The following is a 24,218-nucleotide window of genomic DNA, read 5'->3' on the forward strand; positions in this document are numbered from 1 at the left end:
CCTTCTTCCCATTTTCTCAGAGCCATCCTCTATCTACTTATCCAGCCAGCCAGCCAGCCACCCACCCATCCATCCATCCATCCATCTTCCTCTAGCTATATATATTTCACTTCTCCTTCCCAAATATCTTGAGATTTTAAGTTATCCCATTTGAAGCACAGGTAGGCAAGAAGTCTAGGATGCAGCTGAGTAACTTATGGTTGGTGGGATTTACTTGCTACTGGAAATCCATCTAATCATTAACACCTTGGCACTGTTTTCAGAGTTGGGCTTACATAAATCAGAAGACATGGCCCCATCTTTTAAAAAATATGATGAGGATATAGGCACAAAACAAATATATTGCAAGATAATTACCCTAACTAACAATCAGTAAAAAAAAAAAATATATTTAAAATCGTCTAGCAGAGAGTTCAGGAAGTGAAGGCCATCCTTGGATTAATTAAACAGATTTTTCAAAATAGTCTTTGTAAAGGTGAAGGTGAATCAAAGTTTGTGTTGGGTGCAGTGAAAACAGAGAAACTGGAATGCTAGAGGCAGCTTAAGAATGAGAGGCTTTTTTTGCTTTAAGTTGATTCATTTATTTTGAGAGAGAGAAAGAGAGAGCAGGGGAGGGGCAGAGAGAGAGGAAGAGAGAGAGACTTCCAAGCAGGCTCCGCTCTGTCAGCGTAGAACGCAACACAGGACTCAGTCTCACAAATTGTGAGATCATGACCTGAGCTGAAATTAAGAGTTGGATGCTTAACCAACTGAGCCACCCAGGTGCCCCAGAAATGAAAGGCTTTTTCACAGAGAAGATACCATTGAGCTGCCTTTATGGAAGATAGTACTCGTGAGTAAGGCATTTTGGTCAGGAGAACCATATTTGAAGCAGGGAGGAGAAAGTGAGGACAGGACAAGGCATATTTAGAGATCTACAACTTGTTTGTATTTGTGGAGTATAAACTTCAAGAAGAAAGTCAAAAGGGGTGAGGGCCATAGATAGATAGCATTTAAGTACTGAAAGATCTTGGGCACCATTAGCTAAATAAAACCTGTCAGGTACAGAAATAGAGCCAAGATGTCAAAGTAACAGGGAGATAGATTTTTGGCTTGATACCAAAAAAAAAAAATAACAGCAGGAGGCCTAACAGTGGAATGGGATGGCCTCCTCTTGCAGTACCATTTAGAAGTACTTAGAATGAGTTTTCAGTTAGGACGAGAAAGCAATATGTGGCAACTAAAGATGTCCTCATAAAGGACTCCTTGTCACCAGAGATGATCTTTCTATGTCAGAGATGCTGTCCAACAAATTCTTCTGTCTGTGGTGATGTTGCACCAGGTTCCTTAAGACATTTTACAACTTTAAGATGCACTGAAAAATAAATAGAAACCCCTTTACCAGCTTGTGTAACCCCATTTTAGAGGAATCAAAGAGATTTAACTCTGTGATCTTGAGGTATCAAACCCAGTGTTTTCCTATTGTGTCAGAACATGCTACCAAACTTGCCCACTAGTTTCTGCTCCAGTCTGGCTTCAGGTGGGCTCCAGTGGAGACTTTCAGTGGGACAGTTGATCACGAGACCTGTGGCCCTCATCCCTCCCATTGTTCCTAGTCGGTTGTACTCTTTCCACTTTCCAGGAGGTGAACCTGGCTCAGGCCCCCTGGACATTTGATTCGACACGCACTCATCTTCCTCCTGTACCACCTGTTCTCACTAGAAGACATTCTTGTGTTGTCTTGATCGTGTCCTCTTGTCAAAGGCTTATACGATCCCAGCAGGGGGCTAGTCCTTACTATGCAGGTTGTTGCTTTTGGGTGGTTCTGTTGGTTTTTGTTTGTTTTTTTGGGTTTGTTTTTTGGTTTTTTGAGTTTTTTGCTTGTGACATTAAGATTATAAATAAACTACGTGATTTTATACTAGTCATAGCAGTGAATTCATTGAACAAATATTTTGGGGCACAGGCAACTTTAAGTTTTGGGGGGACTTACTGCTGTTCTTTGCACTGAGGCATAACACTGCATTAAGTCAGACCACCTTGCCTTTGCAGGGCTCACATTCTGATGAGGGACGACCAACTAAAAACATGTAAGACAAATACATAAGTAAAGAATTTCAGAAAGTGCTAAGTGCCATAAAGCTGACAAAAGGCCAAAGAATAGTGATGTGGTGGGATGAGCTGGTACTTTTAGTTACCATGGTCAGGGAAGGATTGTCACAGGAAGTACAAAAACAATGGGAAGGAGGCAGGTGGCCAGAAGAAACGTCAAGAGCCAAGGCCCCAAGGTGACACTGATGGAGCCTCTTGGAAGGAGGAGCAGAAGACCAGTATGGGCCTGAGCCTAGTAGTAGGGGATGTTGGAGAGGACCCCAGAGGCAGGTGGGGGACCAGTTCATAGAGGGTCTTATAGCCCTTGATGAAATAACTGAATATCATTCTGATTCCACTGGGGAAGCCACTGAAGAATTTTACACAGGGAACTGATTACTGAAAGAATGTTACAGTTGAGGTGTGTCCTCATAAGAACAAATGTTACGTTAAAGCTCATTAGAATAAATATCTTGTAGCTTGAATCTTAAATGGAAAGTGAGATTGGCATCTTTACTCACACAGATATTTCTAGTTAAACTTAAATACTCATGAATAACATTTCATATAAATTAAATGACCCACATCAAAGAGTGTCATTAGCAGTTTTAATTATCTAAATTTTTTTAATTAAGTGTGGTTTGCATTAGTTTAAAGCAGCAGTTGGTTCTTTGCTCTTCTCAATAGTTTGTGGTCTGCTCTTACCAGATGTTACTCTTATTATCTGAATGAAAATAGATTCAGGTGACATTGTAGGTCATAGTTGTCGTTGATTCCAAATATATTCATTCTCAAAACGCTCATCAACAAGGCTAGCATCTGTTGGAAAGAAAATCACGCCTGTTTTTGGTTACATGCTCATTATTTCCTCACTTCGTTCTGTCATTACTGCATTCTCATGCTCTCAGTATAAAGCTGCCTTCCTTGTCCATCAAAATATCACCGCTGTCAAATCTCACTTCCACAGTCATAGCTACCTTTTCCTAGCAGCTGAATTGCTCAGAAAGGTGTGGTCACTTAATTAAGGAGTGAAAAGAGCTCTGGACCTGGTTTCTCTTCCACTCTGGTCCAGTCCCCTGTTGCTGGTATATAGCAACAGTGGGAGAGTAACCAGGGTGATGAGGTGTCCTTATCCTAGCAAAATACTGTTTGGTACCAGCTACGACTGCAAATGCCACCTCTGCTTTCAGCGTGTGTCTGGTATCTACTCACTCGTATGCATCTGGCACATGTAAAACTGAGATAAACTTGGAGGCCATACAATTCTTTAATGCTTTGTGTTTTGTAAAATACAGATTCCCATTTATGTTTTAATTCTGGAGATATCTGTCGTAATTTTCAAGCAGTTTTCAGCTCAGAAGTTGTCTTATGACAGCTAGTACATAAATTGCTTTCTTTTCTTTCCAGGAAATGCTTTCAGACCGCACACTTTTATTTAGAGGACAGTACCTCCCCTCGAGTAATATCCACACCTCCAACACCTATCTTTCCAACTTCAGGTAATAGCTTAAGGTGTGACCATAAGTAGCTGGTAGATGTTGAATGGAAAGCATATGCTGGAAGGTTTGTCCCTATTGCAGTGCTTTGTAAATGGCTCTAATGTAGATGAGTAATACTTCTGAGTTGCCCAAAGTATTTATTACAGCCGGGTGTCAGGCACCCAGGTTTCTGCCTTGTTCTCATTAATTTTGGACATTCTTAGCCAGGTAGACAATATGGCAAAATAACTCAAGACTGTTCAGATATAATGTTAACATGAACATAGCAATACAAGATTATTTAAGAATAAGGCTGACCTTCGTCATTTCCATTACTTAAATGGAAACCTGAACAACAAAAGTCAGGATAAAGCAATGCAATAAGGGTGAATAGGACAAAATAACAAAAGTAAGGATAAAGTTTCGTTTCCTTCTGATCATCTGAAATTATGTGAGAAAATCTCCCTTAATTATGTTAGGAAAAAAACCCTGTAAAATGGTGGGCTAGAAGGAAAACATGAGCGCACAAAGAAATGTGTAATTGCCTGAAATGCTTAAAGCCACAATGTCAAACAGTTTGAGTACCTGGGGAAATATCGACTATTTTTAGCAGAACTTACCTGGTTAACAATACTCAAGAATTAGCCAGGGTCATTTTGACTGAGACGTCCATTCACCCTGGAGTTCACACTGTAAGATCACAGACACTTATTTAATTAACATTTCATAACATTTCAGAATGAAAAGCAGTAACAATAAAGGAATTGCCTAGAAAAATGTGAACTTTGGAAGAAGCCCCTGAAGGATAGAGGAAGAAATAAAGACACAGAAAACCACCAAACCAAAATAGAAGGGAAAAAATTGACAACGTGGCTATTTTACAGAGACCTCCTTTTAAATTGATACTCTTTAGGTTATTGTTAGAGGCCCAAGTTCCACAAGATGTCATTTTCTGAAATCTCATGATTTGAAAAACATAAAAAACAAAACAAAGAGAAGCAATTTCTGTGTAATTCTCAGCAAGCATAGGAATTAGAAGTGTTTGGCTCTTTTCCGTCTTTTGTCCACTCTGAGTCTTTAGCCGTCACTGTCTTATTTCTGGGTTTTTTTCTGTTAAAATTCTGTACAGTTATTTGAGTACAGCACAGTTTCTCATCAGCATATTAAGAGTTGTGAGATTGACAGCTCTCTGTTCTCTGTTGCATTTTGATTCACTTCACTTTCAAACATACCTCTTCTACAGACTCCCCCAGCATGTGGGAGCACATTAACATGATATTATTCGAAATATCCAAAGTCCAGTGTAATTTATTATTAGCAGTAAATAATCCCAAATCAGGACCTTGTCCAGGAAACCCAGAATCTCCTGTTCTACTTCTCAGAAGAGTTGTGATCAAGGGCATTTCCTCATTTCACCTGTGCTCCAGATCACCCAAATAAGCACCTTTTCATGTACGATCAGAAATTAGATATGTTGGTCTCACTCACTTGCAGACCAGTCTGTGAAAGAACTAACCAAAATACACAACTGTAAATAAAAAGTAGTCAGTTTGTGAAAAGAGGTTAGGTGTGCAGGATAATATCTATGGGTTTGAAGGACCTTTACCAGAAGAAATGATGATTTAGATGTGACAAGCTATTTCTGTTTTCTTGTCTAATTATAAAAGCTACTTCCAGGCAAGATCCTTCCGTAGATGGGAAGGCAGATTTGCACCTGTGTCTAGTGTTTCTTAAGCTTAACTGGCTAATTCAGTTTTAGTATTCAGGTACACTCACGGAAGGGAGAGAACAGATGGATTCTACTTTTTTAAAAAATCAACAAATTCTTGGTAACTGAAGCTTAAAAATATTAAGGGGCCTAGATGCTGAACATCTGTTGATGTAAATAAGTGTTTCTAGAGAAATGTGTTTGATGTTTCCTTGTCAGAGAAATCACTTGTGAAATCGCATACTGTGAACTAGTGATACGTTTAATCTAAGAAAGTCTTTCCAGAGGAGGGAAAGAGAAAAAACAGAGCCAGTTAAAATAATTTGGCCCCTTCACAATTAATTAACAGATCCAATGACATTGTTTACATAGCATATTTTTAAGTAAGAGTTCCTGAAATTTTACATATTAAAAGTCCCAAAGGTTTTTGACGTTATCCTTAATGAATAGTCTGCATGTCAATGTTTTCTATTATTTGTAGAGAAAAATAAAAAATGTTTTTGAATGTAAACATCTGACTATATAACTGTAAAACATTAAACTATGTTAAATTGAAATTACACTACATATTATGTTTAGTTCTTGGTAAAATTGAAAATATATTATTTCCGCATTTTTTTTACCCAGAACTCACATTCGTGTTAATGTATTAAATGTAAATGCAACTTCTACTCATGTTAAAGAATGTTATCCATAAAAAGGTGCAGTCCATTGATAAGATGTGAGGCTTTGGTGGAATTTATCATTTAACACTAAAAATTCTTGTTTCTTTAGAGTATGAAAGGAAAAGAGATTCATGATCAAATCAGAATTATATAATGCAAGTTATTGATAGTAAATACAGAGAAACTTGGTAACCATTGCTTAATGTTTCATTGGATGCTGAGATTCACTCGGGATTGTAGGAATGCTTGAACTTTGAAGTTGCTTTAGAAGAAGGCATTTTATAAATCTTTGTAAGTGAGAGGCATATTCCTTTCTGTTGAATTATCTTTTCCAAACAAATTATTTTTTATTTACTTAGATGATGTTGGAGCGATTCCAATAAAGCACTTTCCAAAGCATGTTGCAGACTTACATGCAAGTAGTGGGTTTACTGAAGAATTTGAGGTATGATTTTAATAAACTTATTTGAAATAATACAAAAATAGTAAATTTAATAGCAGCAGGCTATTTCTTGACCTAAGAACATTGAAACTATTTTCACTTCTAGAAAGAATACTAGTTCCATAATCACTTATGTGTTTAAGAGATGTGTTATGATTACCATATAATTTAGAAAATTGGTTTTCCATTTTAAAAACCAAGCCATACTAGTAGAAAAAAAACATTTTTAATTTTCCCCCATAAAGTACAGAATTCCAGTATCCTTCTTTTAATCTGAATTAGTAACACTGATTCTTTTTAATTTCCTAAATTATATAAATTATACTAAACTACTAAATTTCACGATTTTCAAGCAAAGTACTTGTAAACTCTTAGTTTTCCACCATTGTTAAGTACAGAAGCATTTCATTTACAAGGTATAATACAAGTAATAAATATTATACAAGGTAAGGTCCCATCTTCTTAAGAAAATATGCATTTCTAAAAAACATTTGAACTGCATAATCAGTAAAAATTTTTCTAGCAATGTTCCATAAAATACTCATATTTAGAAGTGGCAGAGAAATTTGCTGCAAATTTACCATGGCGCACTGAACCATCAGTTAAGCAGATTTTTCAAAACAGGGTACTGTAAGCCCAGAGTTAACAATGACAACCACAAAAAAATAAAAGTTACCATTATGCAGCACTCCTTAATAATGCCAGTCCTTGTACTAAATGCTTTTATATTTAGTCTTCACCCAGCTCTAGAAGTTATTTGTTTTTATTTCTATTCATACTACTGATGAAATCAACTTCCACAGAAGTTAATTAACAAGTCATAACTAGCAGGGCTAGACCACTCACCGTGATGAGCACCAAGTAATGTGTAGAATTGTCAAATCGTTGTACTGTACGCCTGAAAATAATATAGCATTACATGTTAATTATGCTTCAGTTTAAGTAATTAATTTCTAAAAATAGCAGTGCTGGGTTTCAAACGTAGGTCCGTGATTTTAAAACATATATACATACTTTAAAAAAATTTTTTTAAGTTTATTTATTTATTTATTTTGAGAGAAAGAGAGAGAGGAAAGGGCAGGGAGAGTATCCCAAACAGGCTCTGCACTATCTGCACAGAGCTTGACTTGGGGCTTGAACCCACAAACTGTAAGATCATGACCTGGGCCGAAAACAAGAGTCAGATGCTTAACAGATGGAACCACGTAGGCGCCTCCGTGGCCTACCTATATTTTCCATTCCAGAAAGCAAGGGATCTTCAGCCTTCCCTCTGGCCCCTCCCTTCTAAGAAGTGTCACATTGCTTTTCTGTCTCCCCCTCAACCCGGAAGTGCTCTATGGACCTCCCCCTCTGAAGCACTTTGAGCTCTGATCCTGATGAGAGAGTGTCCCACTCTCCCCTTGCACCCCGCAACTGCTTCCCAGGAGTCACATCAACCAAGATATATTTAGGGAAGGAAAATGCCGTAGGTTAGAAAGCTTTAAGAAATCAAAGGAAATAGAAGTGAAATGTGATATATTTTCACTAAATTAAAGATAATAGAAGCCAATTCATTTAATTTTAAAAGAAATCTAAGTCATAGCTACACTGAAATAGCAGTGTGAGGTAATGACCAAGTAAAGTGGAATAATATAAAGAATTATGTATTTAAAACATCAAATTATTTTTTCTTACTGTAATAGAGGTTAGAGGGTGGGTGGTGCCTTGTTAACTCACAGAAACTATCAGGCTCACAAACAAAATCGCAATTGAAAGAGGGAGACTGGGTCAAGGATCTAATTTTCAAAATTTTAAAAATCACGAGGAAAAGTAGATAATTTATAATAAAACTTGCTGCTAACATATGCACAAAGGCAGATTCATAGTTTTTACAACCATAAAATAATTTTCAATATTATGAAGCAGCTCATAATTAAATTAATAAAATAGCCTCACATTTTTACTCAAACGTGTGTTCTTAATTCCATTGCTCTTATCTCACAGTCTGATTCAAGAAAACGTTTCATTAGCTTAATAATTAGTTTAACAACTGGTAATACTATGCCTTTTAAGTGTTTATAACATGAAATTGTTTGTAAATCTAGAGTGAGAAGGGCTTGCTGTACTTGCTGTAGAAGAGGCCTTAAAGGGTTATCTGGACAGAGGCGGGGCCATTTGCTGAGGAGTCAGATTCACATTTGGGCTATATACTTTCTCAAAAATTATAAAGGTTTTATCTTGTTATCTTAATGCTAAATAATTATAAATTCCTACCTAATGTATTTAGATAGAAAACATCTCTGAAAAGGATTTTAATTCATTTTAAAAGATAATTGGCAGAAATAATTTTTCTGCACCCATGGAAGTTTAAATTAAAAAGAAGTCTACTCATTAAGTATGTAGAAAGTAATGCTATCAAAATCAAAATGATATAATATGTGTGATTAAAAAAATTTAGAAGAATTTGTAATGTTCTGACAACCCTAAATCTGTTACAGACCACCTAATAGGAAGATATTTACTCTTTAAAATTACCCTAAATAAATAAAATATATATATATATATAATATGTGTCACTAATTCAGAGTTTCAAATAGTGCTCTCGTGGTCAAATAAAATGTTATTTGGATATTAGCAAATCTGACTAATCCAACAAAATGTGCCATCAAATATATGGTTTTTCTCATCTGCATTTTTTATATTCATCATATTATTATACCACCGTACCCTTTTAAAAGTGTTATTTTTTTCCTTTTACATAATTTTAAGGTTCCAAACTGTTAGAAGTTTCTATTTGCATGCAACTGTTTGAAACATTCTGTTTTGTTGCTATTTGACAAATGTATTTATTGCATGATCATAGTTTTCCATTGTAAACCTAATATGAACGCTTTTTTTTCTCATTTGTCGTGTGCTGTGGAATTTGATTTCTTTACTTTTTTGGCATTCATTCCCTCATTAGACACTGAAAGAGTTTTACCAGGTAAGGCATTATTTCACTGCATTTTCTTTTAGCCAAGAAATAGTTATAACATGTAAAAAAAAATTGGGGGGGGATAGACTAATTTGTTTTGTCCTCTACATTATATTTTGAAGGCACTTTGTTTGAAAGGATATGTGTTAAAATGTTATACATAAATTTCTTTACAGGAGGTGCAGGGCTGTACTGCGGACTTAGGTATCACAGCAGACAGCTCCAATCACCCAGACAACAAGCACAAGAACCGCTACATAAATATCGTTGCCTGTAAGTATCTCCTTAATGCAGCCCTGACATTATCATGGTCACTCTCGTGCTGCTCAGCGCTGTCCGGCAGTCTGACGGCAGACCTCAGTAGAGCTGTGTCAGGGGCTTTGGCATCAGGCAGTAAGACTTCTGTTAGACAGTACATAGCATTCTACTGCTCTGACTAAAATACATTCTGCAATTAGTGATAGGTTTCTTTATTTTAAGTTTATTTTTATTTATTTCGAGAGAGAGAGAGCACAAGCAGGGGAAGGGCAGAGAGAGGGAGACAGAATCCCAAGCAGGCTGTGCACGGGCAGCACAGAGCCCGATGTGGGGCTCAGACTCAAGAACCGTGAGATCATGACCTGAGTTGAAGTCAAGAGTCAGACGCTTAACCGACTAAGCCACCCAGGCACCCCAATGATATGTTTCTTTTAAACAAAACAAACTGAAATTTTAATCCAGGCCTTTCTTCAGACATGATGGGCTATAAATCTGTTCTTACAGTATCTGTCATTTATATTCCCTGTTCCTATTTTCACTTCAGATCTGTTTACTTCTATGTGAGTTTACTAATCAAATGAGATTTTCTTTAGATTTTATTTTTCCTTCTACCCTTTTCCTCCCTTTCTTGCCATTCGTCCCAGGGTCCTACAAAGGACTAGTTGGTTTCTTTTTTTTTTTTTAATGTTTTATTTATTTTTGAGAGAGACAGAGAGCGCACACGCTAGTAGGGGAGGGGCAGAGAGAGAGGGAGACACAGAATCCAAAGCAGACCTCAAGCTCTGAGCTGTCAGCACAGAGCCCGACGCAGGGCTTGAAATCACGAACTGCAAACTGCGAGATCATGACCTGAGCCGAATTTGGACGTTTTAACCAACTGAACTACCAGGGGCCCCTAGTTGGATTGTTTTTATTCCTTCTTTCCCTTTATTTCCTTCTCTGTTCTTTTTTTCCTCAATGACCAGCTGTCTCTTTTGTTTAATGCAAATTTACCTATTTTTTCTATGAAATTACAGTCTTCTTCTATCGTCTTACAGCACCTCATGTTTACATATGTTCCCTTTTATTTTCTTTATATTCCCCCTCCATCTCTTGAAATCCATCCACATCCCATCCCCTGAAAATTATACCTTTTCTCCTTCCTTTTATATTCAGTGGGTCTCCCTGAATCCTATGAACACCAGCTTGGTTATTTAAATTCCAGTTCTTTTCTAGTTTCTGGAAGCCAATGAAACTGTACTCCCCTTTTAAAGAAGTTTTTATATACATCCCAGTTAGTTAACATACAGCATATTAGTTTCAGGTGTACAATATAGTGATTCAACCCTTGAACACAACACCTGGTGCTCATCACAAGTGCTCTCCTTAATCCCCATCACCTATTTCACCCATCCCCCCCCTCACCCGCTCACCTCCCCTCTGGTAACCATCAGTTTGTTCTCTGTAGTTAAGAATCTGTTTCTTGGTTTGTCTCTCTCTCTCTCTTTCTCTCCCTTTGCTCCTTTGTTGTGTTTCTTACATTCACATATGAGTGAAATCATATGGTATTTGCCTTTCTCTGACTGACTTATTTCATTCAGCATAATACTTTACGTCTGTCCATGTCATTGCAAATGGCAAGATTTCATTCTTTTCTTATGGCTGAGTAATATTCCTGTGTGTGTGTGTGTGTGTATGTATGTGTAATATATATATATCTCTGTGTGTGTGTGTGTGTGTGTGTGTGTGTGTGTATACACACACACACACACACACAAAAACACTAATTCAAAGGGATACATGCACCCTGATGTTCAAGGCAGCATATATATATATAGTATATATATCATACCTTCTTTATCCATTCATCAGTCAGTGGACACTTAGGTTGTTTCCATAATTTGACTATAGTAGATAATGCTGCCTTGAACATCAGGGTGCATGTATCCCTTTGAATTAGTGTTTTTGTATCCTTTGGGTAAATACCTAATAGTGCTCTTGCTGGATCATAGGGTACTTCTATTTTTAACTTGTTTTTATGCTTTTTTTTAACTTGTTTTATTTTTTATTTTTTTAAATTTACATCTAAATTAGTTAACATATAGTGCAACAATGATTTCAGGAGTAGATTCCTTAATGCCCCTTACCCATTTATTTTTTTTTTAAGTTTTTTTTAACGTTTATTTATTTTTTTGAGACAGAGAGAGACAGAGCATGAATGGGGGAGGGTCAGAGAGAGGGAGACACAGAATCTGAAACAGGCTCCAGGCTCTGAGCTGTCAGCACAGAGCCCAACGCGGGGCTCGAACTCACGGACCTCGAGATCATGACCTGAGCCGAAGTCGGCCGCTTAACCGACTGAGCCACCCAGGCGCCCCGTCCCTTACCCATTTAGCCCATCCCCCCTCCCACAACCCCTCCAGTAACCCTCAGTTTGTTCTCCATATTTATAAGTCTCTTCTGTTTTGTCCCCCTCCCTATTTTTATATTATTTTTGTTTCCCTTCCCTTATGTTCATCTGTTTTGTCTCTTAAAATTCTCTTATTAGTGAAGTCATATGATTTTTGTCTTTCTCTGACTAATTCCATGTAGTTGCAAATGGCAAGATTTCATTCTTTTTGATTGCTGAGTAATACTCCATTGTATATATATACCACACCTCCTTTTCCATTCATCCATTGATGGACATTTGGGCTCTTTCCATACTTTGGCTATTATTGATAGTGCTGCTATAAACATGGGGGTGCATGTGTCCCTTTGAAACAGCACACCTGTATCCCGTGGATAAATGCCTAGTAGTGCAATTGCTGCATCATAGAGTAGTTCTATTTTTAGTTTTTTGAGGAACCTCCATACTGTTTTCCAGAGTGGCTGCACCAGCTTGCATTCCCATCTATTTTTAACTTTTTGAGGAACCTCCATACTCTTTTCCATAGTGGCCACACCAGTTTGCATTCCCATCAACAGTACAGAAGGGTTCCCATCTCTCCACATTTTGCCAACACCTGTTGTTTCTTGTGTTGTTGATTTTAGCCATTCTGACAGGTGTGAGGTGATATCTCATGGTAGTTTTGATTTGCATTTCCCTGGTGATGAGTGATGTTGAACATCTTTTCATGGGTCTCTGTGTCTTTGGAAAAATGTCTATTCATGTCTTCTGCCCATTTTTAATTGGATTATTCATTTTGGGGGGAGGGGGATTGAGTTGTGTCAGCTCTTTATATATTTTAGATACTAACATTTAATTATCACAGTTTCTTAAAATTTTTTTTTACATTTTTTAAATTTTTGAGCGACAGAGGGAGAGCACAAGTGTGGGACGGGCAGAGAGAGGGAGACACAGAATCCGAAGCAGGCTCCAGGCTCCGAGCTATCAGCACAGAGCCGGATGCGGGGCCCAAACCCACAAACTGTAAGATCATGACCTGAGCTGAAGTCGGACGCTTAACCGACTGAACCACCCAGGCACCCCTAATTATCACATTTTCTTAAATAGTTTGGACAGATGCTGCTTCCTTCCTACAGGGCTCACACAGATTTTTATTAGAAGGTTTCAGTAGCACCTTCTGCTTCATGTTTGTCCCCCTCAACCAAAGCAACCCTCCTGGCTGCACATAAAAACTCAGTTGCTTCTTGGAGAGGGTGAAGTTATCAAATGATTCCCTCTACAAGCTAAATAGAAAGCACCTACCAGGTAATTAAGAAGGGGATGGAGACTAACATTTGTTGTATACCTTCCTCATGCCTAGCCCTGTAAATGTATTAGTTCATTTAATCCCTAAGATAATCCTGCACAATAATACTATTGTAGATACTATTGTAGACTTGAAGAAAAACAACCCAGAAAATTTGCCCAGTAATACCCCTCTGAAAGTATTAGAACCAAAATACAAAAATCAAAAACACCACGTCAGCCTGGCACCAAGCCCATCTCTCCATTGCCACATATATCTATTTCTGTAATACATTCCCTGCACTTGGTAAGCTGCTGTTGTCACAGAAGCATTACAATCAGGATGTCTCTCTAATTGTCATGGTTTGGACTGTATTCACTTCTTCATCCTTGAAAAGAATAAATAAATTCTGCCCCGTGAAACTACCAATTTTCCTGCTAGTAACACTTTGCTTTCTTATTATATCCCTCCTCCAAGTACATATAATCTCCCTGTAGATCCGAAGGTAATCTCAACCTCCTCATTTCAACATATCTTAATTGCCTTAGTACACCATGCATAAGTTACCATAGTTTTCACCCCCTTTAAATAGACAGTGTGGGACCCAGGCACCCTGTTCTCGGGCAGCCATTCTCCTGCCTGGCTGTGCACTAGCAGGTCTTTGAGGTTGTCCCCTTGAAAGAGCTGTTTGCTCTAACCATTCAAAGAAACTTCCTAAGTCCCTTCTCCTTCTCTGTCTACCTTCTCTTCCTCCACCGGCCTCCAGTTCAGAGTGCACATGCTGCCTTCCTTCCTTAGCTTTCTAAGACACCCCAACACTCTTCTCTCCCTGTCAACTGTTCACAGCCCCAAGATCCATCTTTGGAAACCATCTAAGATGCCAATGTCGCATTCCAACCATTATGAAAACGTTTATTATCATCCCAAACTAACACAATCTCTGTCTTCAAGTGCCCCCCTCATACTTTGCACCACGCTTGACGCCTGAACATATTCTTTCTATATATCTGTTCTCATCGTCTGCATTAGAAACCTTGTTGAAAGCAGAAGCGCTTGTTATATTTGTCACCTCTGTAATCCGTAAAACCTACTGAAAGTAAATTATATATGCATTGATTTTAATTGTATTTGATGTACCATTATGTAAACATAAATGTCCTTTGTGCTGAAAATTCATCCATGCTATAGTGAAATATTTTCTTTTTTTTTTATTACAGATGATCATAGTAGGGTTAAGCTTGCACAACTTGCTGAGAAAGATGGCAAACTGACTGATTACATCAATGCCAATTATGTTGATGTAAGCATGCTTCAATTGGGACGTTTATGGAGATTATATTAGACCATGAATTTATTACACCACTGTGCTGTACTTATTCTAGTGCTCAATACATGTTATCTGACAGGTAATAAACAATACAAATCAGCAGTAGGACATCCCATAGCTAAAGGATTTCAGATTGAATAACGTTCAAGCCCTATACGTGCTTTCTCTCATAGGTGAGAGAGGTAATTCAGGCTGGAAATGCATGTTCAAGGTAGAATATATATATATATATATGTATGTACATGTATATGTGTATATATATATGTATGTACATGTATATGTGTATATATATGTATATACATGTATATGTGTGTGTATATATATGTGTATATGTGTGTGTATATATGTGTATGTGTGTGTGTATATATATATATATGTACATGTACACATATATACATACACATTTGGATAGGTTTATAACTCCTTAACTGTGAGGGTCAGGACTAGTGCTTATTTTGAATGTCCCACAGTTCCTAGCACCATATTGTGTAAGGAGCAGGTGATCAATAAATCCTGACTGAGAAGTTCTGAAGGTAATCCTGGCTAAAAGGCAGACATGTGATTACTAAGCTGGTTATCAGCCTTATCATCTCTGGCACTTCTCAGGATACACAGCTATGTGGGGCTTATTAGCGATCTCCAGGGACCCCAGACCACTGACTGATTTACTGGGTTTTCACTGTGGTCAGTTGAATGTCAAAAGAGCTCAGTTACTTTCCTGACACTGACCTTGCAGTCTAGCTGCCTTCAGGTTTTATGCTGTATGGAACAGTTAATTCAAAGAAGTGAGCACCCCAAAATACAGGGTGTCTTTGTTAGAGGCGGCGCTTCATGCTTCTGGAGGAGGCAATGTGTACGGCAGATCCAATGTGGGCTTTGGAGTTAGAACTGGTTTTGAGTCCCAGCCCTGTCACTGGGTAGCCATGAAAGCTTGGAAAGCCACTTAATGCCCCTGAGCTTCTCCTCATCTCCAGATCAAGGATGACGCTTCCATTATGCATGCAGATTAAGGATGCAGGTTCATGTTCATAAACCGTCTCAGGTAACAGTGGGTGCTCAGTGAAGGATAGCTATTAGTTATTAGCATTGCTTAGTACCGCCAGGGAGAGGGTAGGGAGACAACCAGAGGCTTCCTGACTGCTGTAGACAGCTGGGCCCCAATGCCCGATATGCATTTCAAAGCAGTATACACACAATTCAAGACCAGCATAGTAAATAGATTAGATTAATTTAGATTAAATGTACTTGGACTAAAGGTGCAGAGAATAGTGTCTGTGCCAAGGCACAAAGAACTTTCTATATTTTTTAACAAAGATCATAGGTAAATGATTATTATTTTTGCTAGTACTATCGAGTTTTCCAGCATTGCAAGATTACTTTTTATGGTTCTTCTCTTATAGGAAAAAAAATACGCTGACCTTAAAAACTTACATATTGCACAATAAAATGGCATAAAAAGAGCAATTTAGTAAAAAATGTTTGTAATTTGTTTCTTCAGGGTTACAACAGACCAAAAGCTTACATTGCTGCCCAAGGCCCACTGAAATCCACAGCTGAAGATTTCTGGAGAATGATATGGGAGCATAACGTGGAAGTTATCGTCATGATAACAAACCTCGTGGAGAAAGGAAGGGTATGTAGGTAATCTGTGATCTCATCCCCACAATGGTAATCAGAAGTGCTTTAAGTTGCTTTTAATGGGCTCGGCATTAGGAAGCAGGTGAGGTTATGAAGACTGATCAGGATTCCTCTCTAGTTAAAGTTTGACGGCTAAAGGGGAGTTTAACATTTGTAATTAAAGTTTCACTATAAATCAAGCTATCTGCTACTTAAATGCATTCTTCATACTGTGAAAAAAAAAGTAATTGGGGCTCATTGCAAAGCAATGTAGAGCAAAACAGATTTTAATTCACAGGAGCTGGATTCTAACCCCGACTTTGTAGTGACTCAGTTCATCTGGTCTCTGTTTCTTCATCTGAAAGGGGGAAGTTTGGACCAGATCATCTCGTTTCTCAGCTCTGCAATTTTGTCCCTGGTCTCCTCCAAAACTACTCCCCCATCACATAGAAAAGGAAATGTTTGAAAGAACCAGGAAGCCCGTTCCTGTCCCAGTGCCAGACCTCTCCAGATTTCAGGGTAACACTTATATTGAGCGTTTTACTTTCTCTTTTGCAGAGAAAATGTGACCAGTATTGGCCTGCCGATGGCAGTGAAGAGTACGGGAGCTTTCTGGTCACTCAGAAGAGTGTGCAAATGCTTTCCTATTATACTGTGAGAAGTTTTACTGTGAGAAACACAAAGATAAAAAAGGTGAGTCCACAAATGAAGGTCATCATCAATTGAGTGATAGATCTGGTCTTTTTTTAAGTGCGTGGATGGCACAACTCAGGGGAGGCTAAAACTCTCTCTGTATATAATATAACTAAAGGCATTGAGAGTTCTTATCATAACCACACCTCATTCCCAAAGGTTTCTGCTAAGTCTCTAAATGCCATCCAAGGCTTTGGAGCCAGATCATGGTGCCAGTGGCTGCAGTGGATTTGATGCACAAGGGCAACTTCCTTCCCCATGTGATACCTGCACATGCAACCAGAAATAGGGGAGATCAAAATTTCAGGGGAAGAAAAAAACAGTGATACATTAATCAGGGTTCTCCAGAAAAATGTGTGTGTGCGTGAGAGAGAGAGAGAGATTAAGAGAGAGAGAGACTTTTTAAGCAATAGACTGCATGCCAGAAATTCAGACAAGGCTTTTATATTTTAGTCTCAAGGAGAATTCCTCCTTCTTCAGGAAACCTCATTCTTTGTTCTTAAGGCCTTCAGTTAATTGGACGGGGTGTACTGACATCAGGGACTGTGATCTGCTTTACTTGAAGTCTACTAATTTAAATGTCAATCACTCCTAAAAAATACCTTGACAACAGGGAGGCACCTGGCTGGCTCAGTCGGCGGAGTATACAGGTCTTGATCTCGGGGTTGTGAGTTCGAGCCCCATGATAGGTGTGGAGATTACTTTTTAAAAGTCTTGAAAAAAAAATGTCTTGGAAAAAAACACGAACCTTGACAGGAACATCTGGTATGGCTGGTGTTTGACCAAACTACTGACTACCATAACCTATCCAAGTTAACACATAAAATTAACCATCACAAATGACGATGTATTATATTTTTTTTTTTGCCTCTTTATATACCACCAAAATCAATTTGATATTTAAGGACCCATGTGTGTGCATGTGTGTGTTTCTCTGCATGCACATTCGTGTGTGTTCCTGTTGCAAGCTATCTGAACTCTTCCAGGGCTCCCAGAAAGGAAGACCCAATGGGCGTGTGGTGACACAGTACCACTACACGCAGTGGCCTGACATGGGAGTGCCAGAGTACTCGCTGCCAGTGCTGGCCTTTGTGAGAAAGGCGTCCCACGCCAAGCGCCACGCGGTGGGGCCTGTTGTTGTCCACTGCAGGTGAGTCTCAGGGGTACGTTTCTAAACCCACAGAATGGCTTCTGCTGACAGGGAAGCCGTGGAACAAAGGTTTTGCCAAATTGGAACGCTTTCACAAAGTAAGGGGAGTGAAACTACGTGCCCATTTTCAAAAGTATTGATCATGGGGGAGTGAGTGCACCAGACTCAGATTCTGATTGCTAAATATTTCAAAGCACCAGGTATTTTTATGATGTTTATTATTCTATTTGATTGTTGAATTGGACTTTTAACTTATTAAATGTGTGAGGCAGGAGGAACAGCATTTTGTCATTAAACATTTATTACAACGTAATGTCATGGGATAAAAGTGCTTAAGACTTGGGGCGCCTGGGTGGCTCAGTCAGTTAAGCATCTGACTTTGGCTCAGGTCGTGATCTCACGGTTCGTGAGTTCGAGCCCTGCATGGGGCTCACTGTTGTCAGTGCAGAGCCTGCTTCCGATCTTGTGTCTCCCATCTCTCTGCCCCTCCCCCACTCATCTTCTCCCCCCACCAAAGAAATAAACTTGAAAAAAAAGTGCTTGAGACATAACCACTGTTCTTAGGAGTTAGCAGTCAATTGTAGAGTTATTATGTCAGGTTTATATTAGAGAAACCAAAGCTCATAGAGGGCGAAGAATTTGGCAAAATACTTTTATGTTGCTTTTAAATCGTTTCGAATCAAAATTCTTTTTCTCATTTTCCCAATTTCTATCTATTATATCACAGCAAGGGATTATCAACCCATCGTTACCCAATTACTTTATCTCCAAGACTACGTTCATGAATAGGAAGAATGGTATTTTGAAGAAAGAGAAAAAAATATGTCGGAGATTTTAATCTAATATTTTTCAGTTAAAATAAAATTAACAGTTAACATTTACTGAGTGCTGAATCTGTGCCAAACTTTATGACCACACAAATCAAATTGATTTCTGTCTACGGTGTTTTTCTCAAAGCAGTGTCTGTGCTCTTACCGAAGCAAGTGTTTTCCTTTGATATACAGCTTATCTGACACATTCTAATTACCTACCTCAGGACTTACCCTCAGACAAGGTTTGAGAGACTTATCTTGAGTTTTTTCACCTGTTAGCCTGATGATAAGCTGAGAGAAACAGGAAAATGGAAGAAAAAGAGCTCTGAAGGTCAGGGATTGTTTCTTAGCAAATGGAGAAGGACCAGGGTATTGTACAGAGCAGGTGCTAATTTTCCACTCTAGTTCTTTCTACTCGTCGCAGCATTTGAAAAGAATCCCTGCCTATGAATTCTGTCCCTCCTGTAGAGGCTTTGAAGAAGTCCATAGATAATGGCCCTTTAGAAATGACTGAAGTTATGCTTTAGTCCTCACGATCTCGCTGAAATGGTATTTTCAGCAGAAAGCCTTATCACATTCTTTTTCTGATTAATATGAAAACCTTTACAAACATGTCTACCTGGCAATACAGACCCCAAGACCTTTTATTTTCAGGGTTGGGTGAAGCCGATGCTTTCAGTTTTCTCAGATTAAATGTCTAGTTGCTATGCTCTGATACATAATGTTTTCATTGTATAATATATAATGAGGAATAAATATAATTATTGAAAATTAAAAAAATCTCTAAGTAAATAAATAAATAATCTCCAACAGAAATAGGTTATTTTACAGTTCGACCTACGGCCAAAAATAAAAAGTAAACTACTTGTTCTTTGAAGCATCATGCTTAACAACTAAACTGTTTACCCTTTTGGATTGCTGAACTGTTTATTATGTGGCTCAGTGGCTTGGGGAAGAAAATTATTTTAATTTGCAAGACAGCCAGGAGTGACCTATCTTCAAATTATGTTTCGCGCTTAACATTGAAATGGTTCTTTTTTGTGCTCTCTTCAGTGCTGGAGTTGGAAGAACAGGCACATACATTGTGCTAGACAGTATGTTGCAGCAAATTCAACAGGAAGGAACTGTCAACATATTCGGCTTCTTAAAACACATTCGTTCACAAAGAAATTATTTGGTGCAGACTGAGGTATGAGAAAAAAGGATACTTTCTGTTCTTGGTGCTCTCCCCCTCCCCCACCAAAAAGGATACTTTGATTTATCTAAGGGTTGGAAATGTCCCTAAAATGCTAAAGTTGGATGGACCTGACCTTGTTTTACCAGGTTGATGAGTCTCATAGGGCTCCCATATTAAAGTGCTACCAACTGGCTGGCTTAAAAAATAGAACCTTAATGCCTCGTAGTTCTGGAGGGTGAAAGCCCAGAGTCAAGGTGTTCGCAGGGCCATGCTTCCTCCAGAACTTCTAGGGGAGGATCTTCCCTTGTCTGAGTTTCTGGTAGCCCGTGTGTTGCTTGGATGAAGCAGCCTTACTTCGATATCTACCTCCGTCTTCACATGGCTGGCTTTTCTGTCTCTGTGTCCAAATTTCTTTTTTTGGAAGAACAATAGTCACTACCTCATCTTAACTAATTACATCTACGATGACCTTATTTACAAATACAGTCACCTTCTGAGGTACTGGGGGGTTAGGGCTTCGACATATCTTTTTGGGGGACACAATTCAAGCCATAACACCAGATAATGGCATTGTATGTCATAGGTGGACCAGGTACATTTTGTCTGTTTTGTGACCAAATAGGGAATATCTTTGGAATGACACTGATGGCGGAGAAGATTAAAAAAAAAAAAAAAAAGAAAGAAAAGAAGCGGATCAGGCAGTGCCCATCCCTCTAGCAAACACCTCAAGTTTTTCCTGCATAGAGTGAATAAATGCATTCATTGTCATAATTTTTTTATTTTCATATTTTAAAAGTATGAGTTCTGCTCAAATGATAGCCTTTTTTAAGTCCATATAGTTTATCATAGATAGTTTACATGACACAGGACAAAGTCTGCATATCTGTATATTTTCCCCTATTTCGAAATAAAAATGAATTGAAGTTGGAAACTATGGATGGCAGCTCGAGAGCAATCAAAGGCAAATTGCCCTGTGGGCGAAAATCAAACTAAACCAAACTTCACTCCATGAAGGGAATGACACACTAGTCAGATTAGACCAAGAAAGAGTCGCATACAGGAAACAGAAGACAAAACTGTACATAAAATTGTGCTAAGTTACATATGACTGCTGAAAGGAGAATGGGAATGGACAGCAGAAGGCGACCAGGAGGAGGATAAACGTCAGGAAAGTCCTCATGCAAAATATGGAGGAGGGTCACAGGTTTGAAGGAAGGGCAGAGAGAGCATTGCTTTGCCTCCTTCCCACAAATGTCAATACCAGAAGTAACAGGAGGGACGAGAAGAGTCGTGTTCTCTCTTGACTGCCTCCTCTCCTACGTCTGATTTCCTGCAGGACGAGTAAGCAATCTTTTGTGGGTCCATTCCCACCATTGTGTAAAACTTTTTTTGTCTGTCAGGGAAAAAAAATTATTTTCGTATTTAGGTACATGTAAAGAAAACCTGAAGTAATGTTCCTCATTGTCACTGTTTTGCCAGGAACAGTATGTTTTCATTCATGATGCTTTGGTTGAGGCCATACTTAGTAAAGAGACTGAGGTGCCAGACAGCCACATTCATGCCTATGTCAATGCGCTCCTCATTCCTGGACCAACAGGCAAAACGAAGCTAGAGAAACAATTCAAGGTGAGTCCTCTTAGACGTTACCACGCAATTCAGTGTCCCTGCATCTTTTTGTCTGAGTTGACAAGGCCATGTGGACGGGTTCAGAGCACGGTTGGCACAGTGGCTGTATATTATTCTTCAGAGTGGGCGGCAAAGCCACGTGGTAAGTTTCAAGGAGAATCTTAATTTTGAAAGCAAGAAGAAAAGTTCTCAGGAACTCTAGATTAACGTTCACAAGTGTAAACTTGGTCCAAGAAGGAGGGCACAGAGCATAACAGAAGGGACAGGCAGACCTCATCATACAAACTTCGTAAGTGCTCTTTTTCTTTTGAAAGAACCAGACCACTTAACAAGGAGTGCTCCGGCTCAGGCTGTTCATGCTATTCTTTGGAAAAATCTGTCTCACTTGAAGCCCCTGGACTAGAGAAGAGGCCACACCAGAACAATAGCTCTTCAACCCCAGTTCCTCCCACCCACCTTGTCATGAAGCAGTGAGCTAGAGCAGGGAGTATGTTTTGTTCAATATCATACCTTCTACAATCCTAGTTCTCTGACTTCCAGAAATCAGCCAGCAAAGAATTCAGAAAACAGTTGTTACTGGACCTTCTAGCCGTGTAAGGGGGATTTGCACAGTTTTGACTTTCCCACAGGATGGAGGCTGGTTATTTGCTCCACCTTATTCCTATACTAACCTCTTACTTCCCAGGATTCCTAGAGAAACAGGGCCAATTTCTGAAGGAGGAATATCTAGGAAGAATTTGAGACCCTGGAAGAACCCAGGAGAGTTGACAAATCTTGAGATTGCAGAGTGTTGTTTTTCCTCTTCTCCCCCACACTACAGTTTAAAAGATGTTAGTCGCTAGGGCTTCCTTCTGATTTTCTGTTGTCTCAGTCAGCACCATTTGTACTTTTGGAGAAGAGAAAGATTGGGGTGAATGCTACACTTTGAACCTGCCATCCGGAAGACATAAGTGTTTTTGTGCGGCAGAGCTCATCTGAGCGAAAACAGAACACGTTAGAGAAAGAAAAAGTATGCAATTTGCCTTCTACAAATGAATAATAAAGGAGTATAAAACATCAGCATTAAGTTGTTAGGATAGCTTTATTCTAAATTTAAAAATATGTAAATATTACCCATTTTCAACATAATTCTGATTTAAGTATGACTTACCCCTACACAACAGCGTAAAAGAATTGATACGGCTTACACTGGATAACCCAGGATCAAAAGAGAAATATCAATTATGAGGCCAGAATCTTATTTAATTGGGGAGACATTTGATTCTGTTTCCTGTTAACACACTACCGGGGAGATAAAAAAGTATGTGTGTTTATGTGTGTGTGTGTGTGCACTGTTCTATAAGACATTAGTCATTCAAGTTTATCTGTAGAAACAATTCCTTGAGATAAATTACATGGCATTTATTTGTGACTATCTGCAGAAAAGGAAAACACTAACTGAAAAAGATATCTGCACTCTTAGGTTCATTGCAGCATTATTTACAGTAGCTGAGATATGGAAACAAGTTAAGTGTCCATTGATGGATGAATAGATGGGAAAATGTAGTATATATATTCAATGGAATATTGTTCATCCATAAAACAGAATGGCAAATCTTGCCATTTGCAACAACATGGATAGACCTTAAGGGCATTATGGCAATTGAAGTAAGTCAGAAATAACTCAGTGAAATAAGTCAGACAAAGAAAGACAAATACCATATGGTATCACTTACATGAAGAAATAAAAAAAAAATCACAGATACAGAGAATAGATTGATGGTTGCCAGAGGCAGAGGGTAGGGGGTGGGCGAAATGGGTAAAGAAGATCAAAATGTACTAACTTCCAGTTATAAAATAAATAAGGCATAGAGATATAATCTACAGCATGGCGACTATAGTTAATAATACTGTACTTCATATTTGAAAGTTGCTAAGAGAGTAGATATTAAAAGTTCTCGTCATTAGAAAAAAAATTCATAACTATGTATGGTGAGGGATGTTACGTCCACTTACTGTGGTGATTATTTTGCAATGTATACAGGTATCAAATCATTAAGACATATACCTGAAATTAATATAATGTTGTATGTCAGTCATACCTCATTTTAAAAAGAAAACAAATATTTATCAAACACCTGCCACATACCAGGCCTTTTGTGTTTGATACTAGGATACAAACATGAATTTTTTCAAAAAATCACACCCAGGTCCTGCCCTTGTGACACTTGCTCTTGCTCTTGATCTAGTGAGATATACAGGCAAGAAAACAGTTACAAAACAGGGGGAAAGTGCCATCACACAGGTGAAACGGGTGCTGTAGGATGCAACTCTTCAGGGAAGAATTGCACAGGATATAGTGAAGGGTTGCATACGGGACTCGGTGAGTTATTGGACATTGCAGTGAGGAGAGAAAAAGACAAGCATTAACTACCCGCATTCTAACTTGAGCACTGGGAGGATGAGATATTGTTCACTGAGACTGAAAAGCGCATGTTTGTTGGGTGTGGTGGGGAAGGGATGGTGATTTGTTCGGAGCCAACCTAATTTTAGGAACTCAGGAGGTGTAGTGTAAACAGGCATAGTGGGCAGTTGAATACTCAGTGGGAA

The 24,218-nt window shown here is 38.6% G+C and overlaps 1 protein-coding gene across 4 annotated transcripts in view; it reads left to right on the forward strand.

Moving 5' to 3' along the window:
- Positions 1-24,218, forward strand: part of PTPRZ1 (protein tyrosine phosphatase receptor type Z1) — a 183,631-nt gene that overhangs the window by 146,849 nt on the left and 12,564 nt on the right. For 2 of the 4 annotated variants that reach the window (XM_019452563.2, XM_019452566.2), the window contains exons 14-23: positions 3,478-3,569; positions 6,281-6,366; positions 9,305-9,325; positions 9,493-9,589; positions 14,445-14,527; positions 16,053-16,187; positions 16,730-16,864; positions 17,851-18,014; positions 19,880-20,015; positions 21,483-21,629. In XM_019452563.2, coding sequence (XP_019308108.2) covers positions 3,478-3,569; positions 6,281-6,366; positions 9,305-9,325; positions 9,493-9,589; positions 14,445-14,527; positions 16,053-16,187; positions 16,730-16,864; positions 17,851-18,014; positions 19,880-20,015; positions 21,483-21,629 — 1,096 coding nt within the window. The remainder of the gene's footprint in view (positions 1-3,477; positions 3,570-6,280; positions 6,367-9,304; positions 9,326-9,492; positions 9,590-14,444; positions 14,528-16,052; positions 16,188-16,729; positions 16,865-17,850; positions 18,015-19,879; positions 20,016-21,482; positions 21,630-24,218) is intronic. The other 2 variants (XM_019452564.2, XM_019452567.2) reach the window with 1 other exon arrangement.

The sequence above is a fragment of the Panthera pardus genome, unplaced genomic scaffold, assembly GCF_024362965.1.
Source record: "Panthera pardus isolate Hobbes unplaced genomic scaffold, ASM2436296v1 HiC_scaffold_8, whole genome shotgun sequence".
NCBI lineage: Eukaryota > Metazoa > Chordata > Mammalia > Carnivora > Felidae > Panthera > Panthera pardus.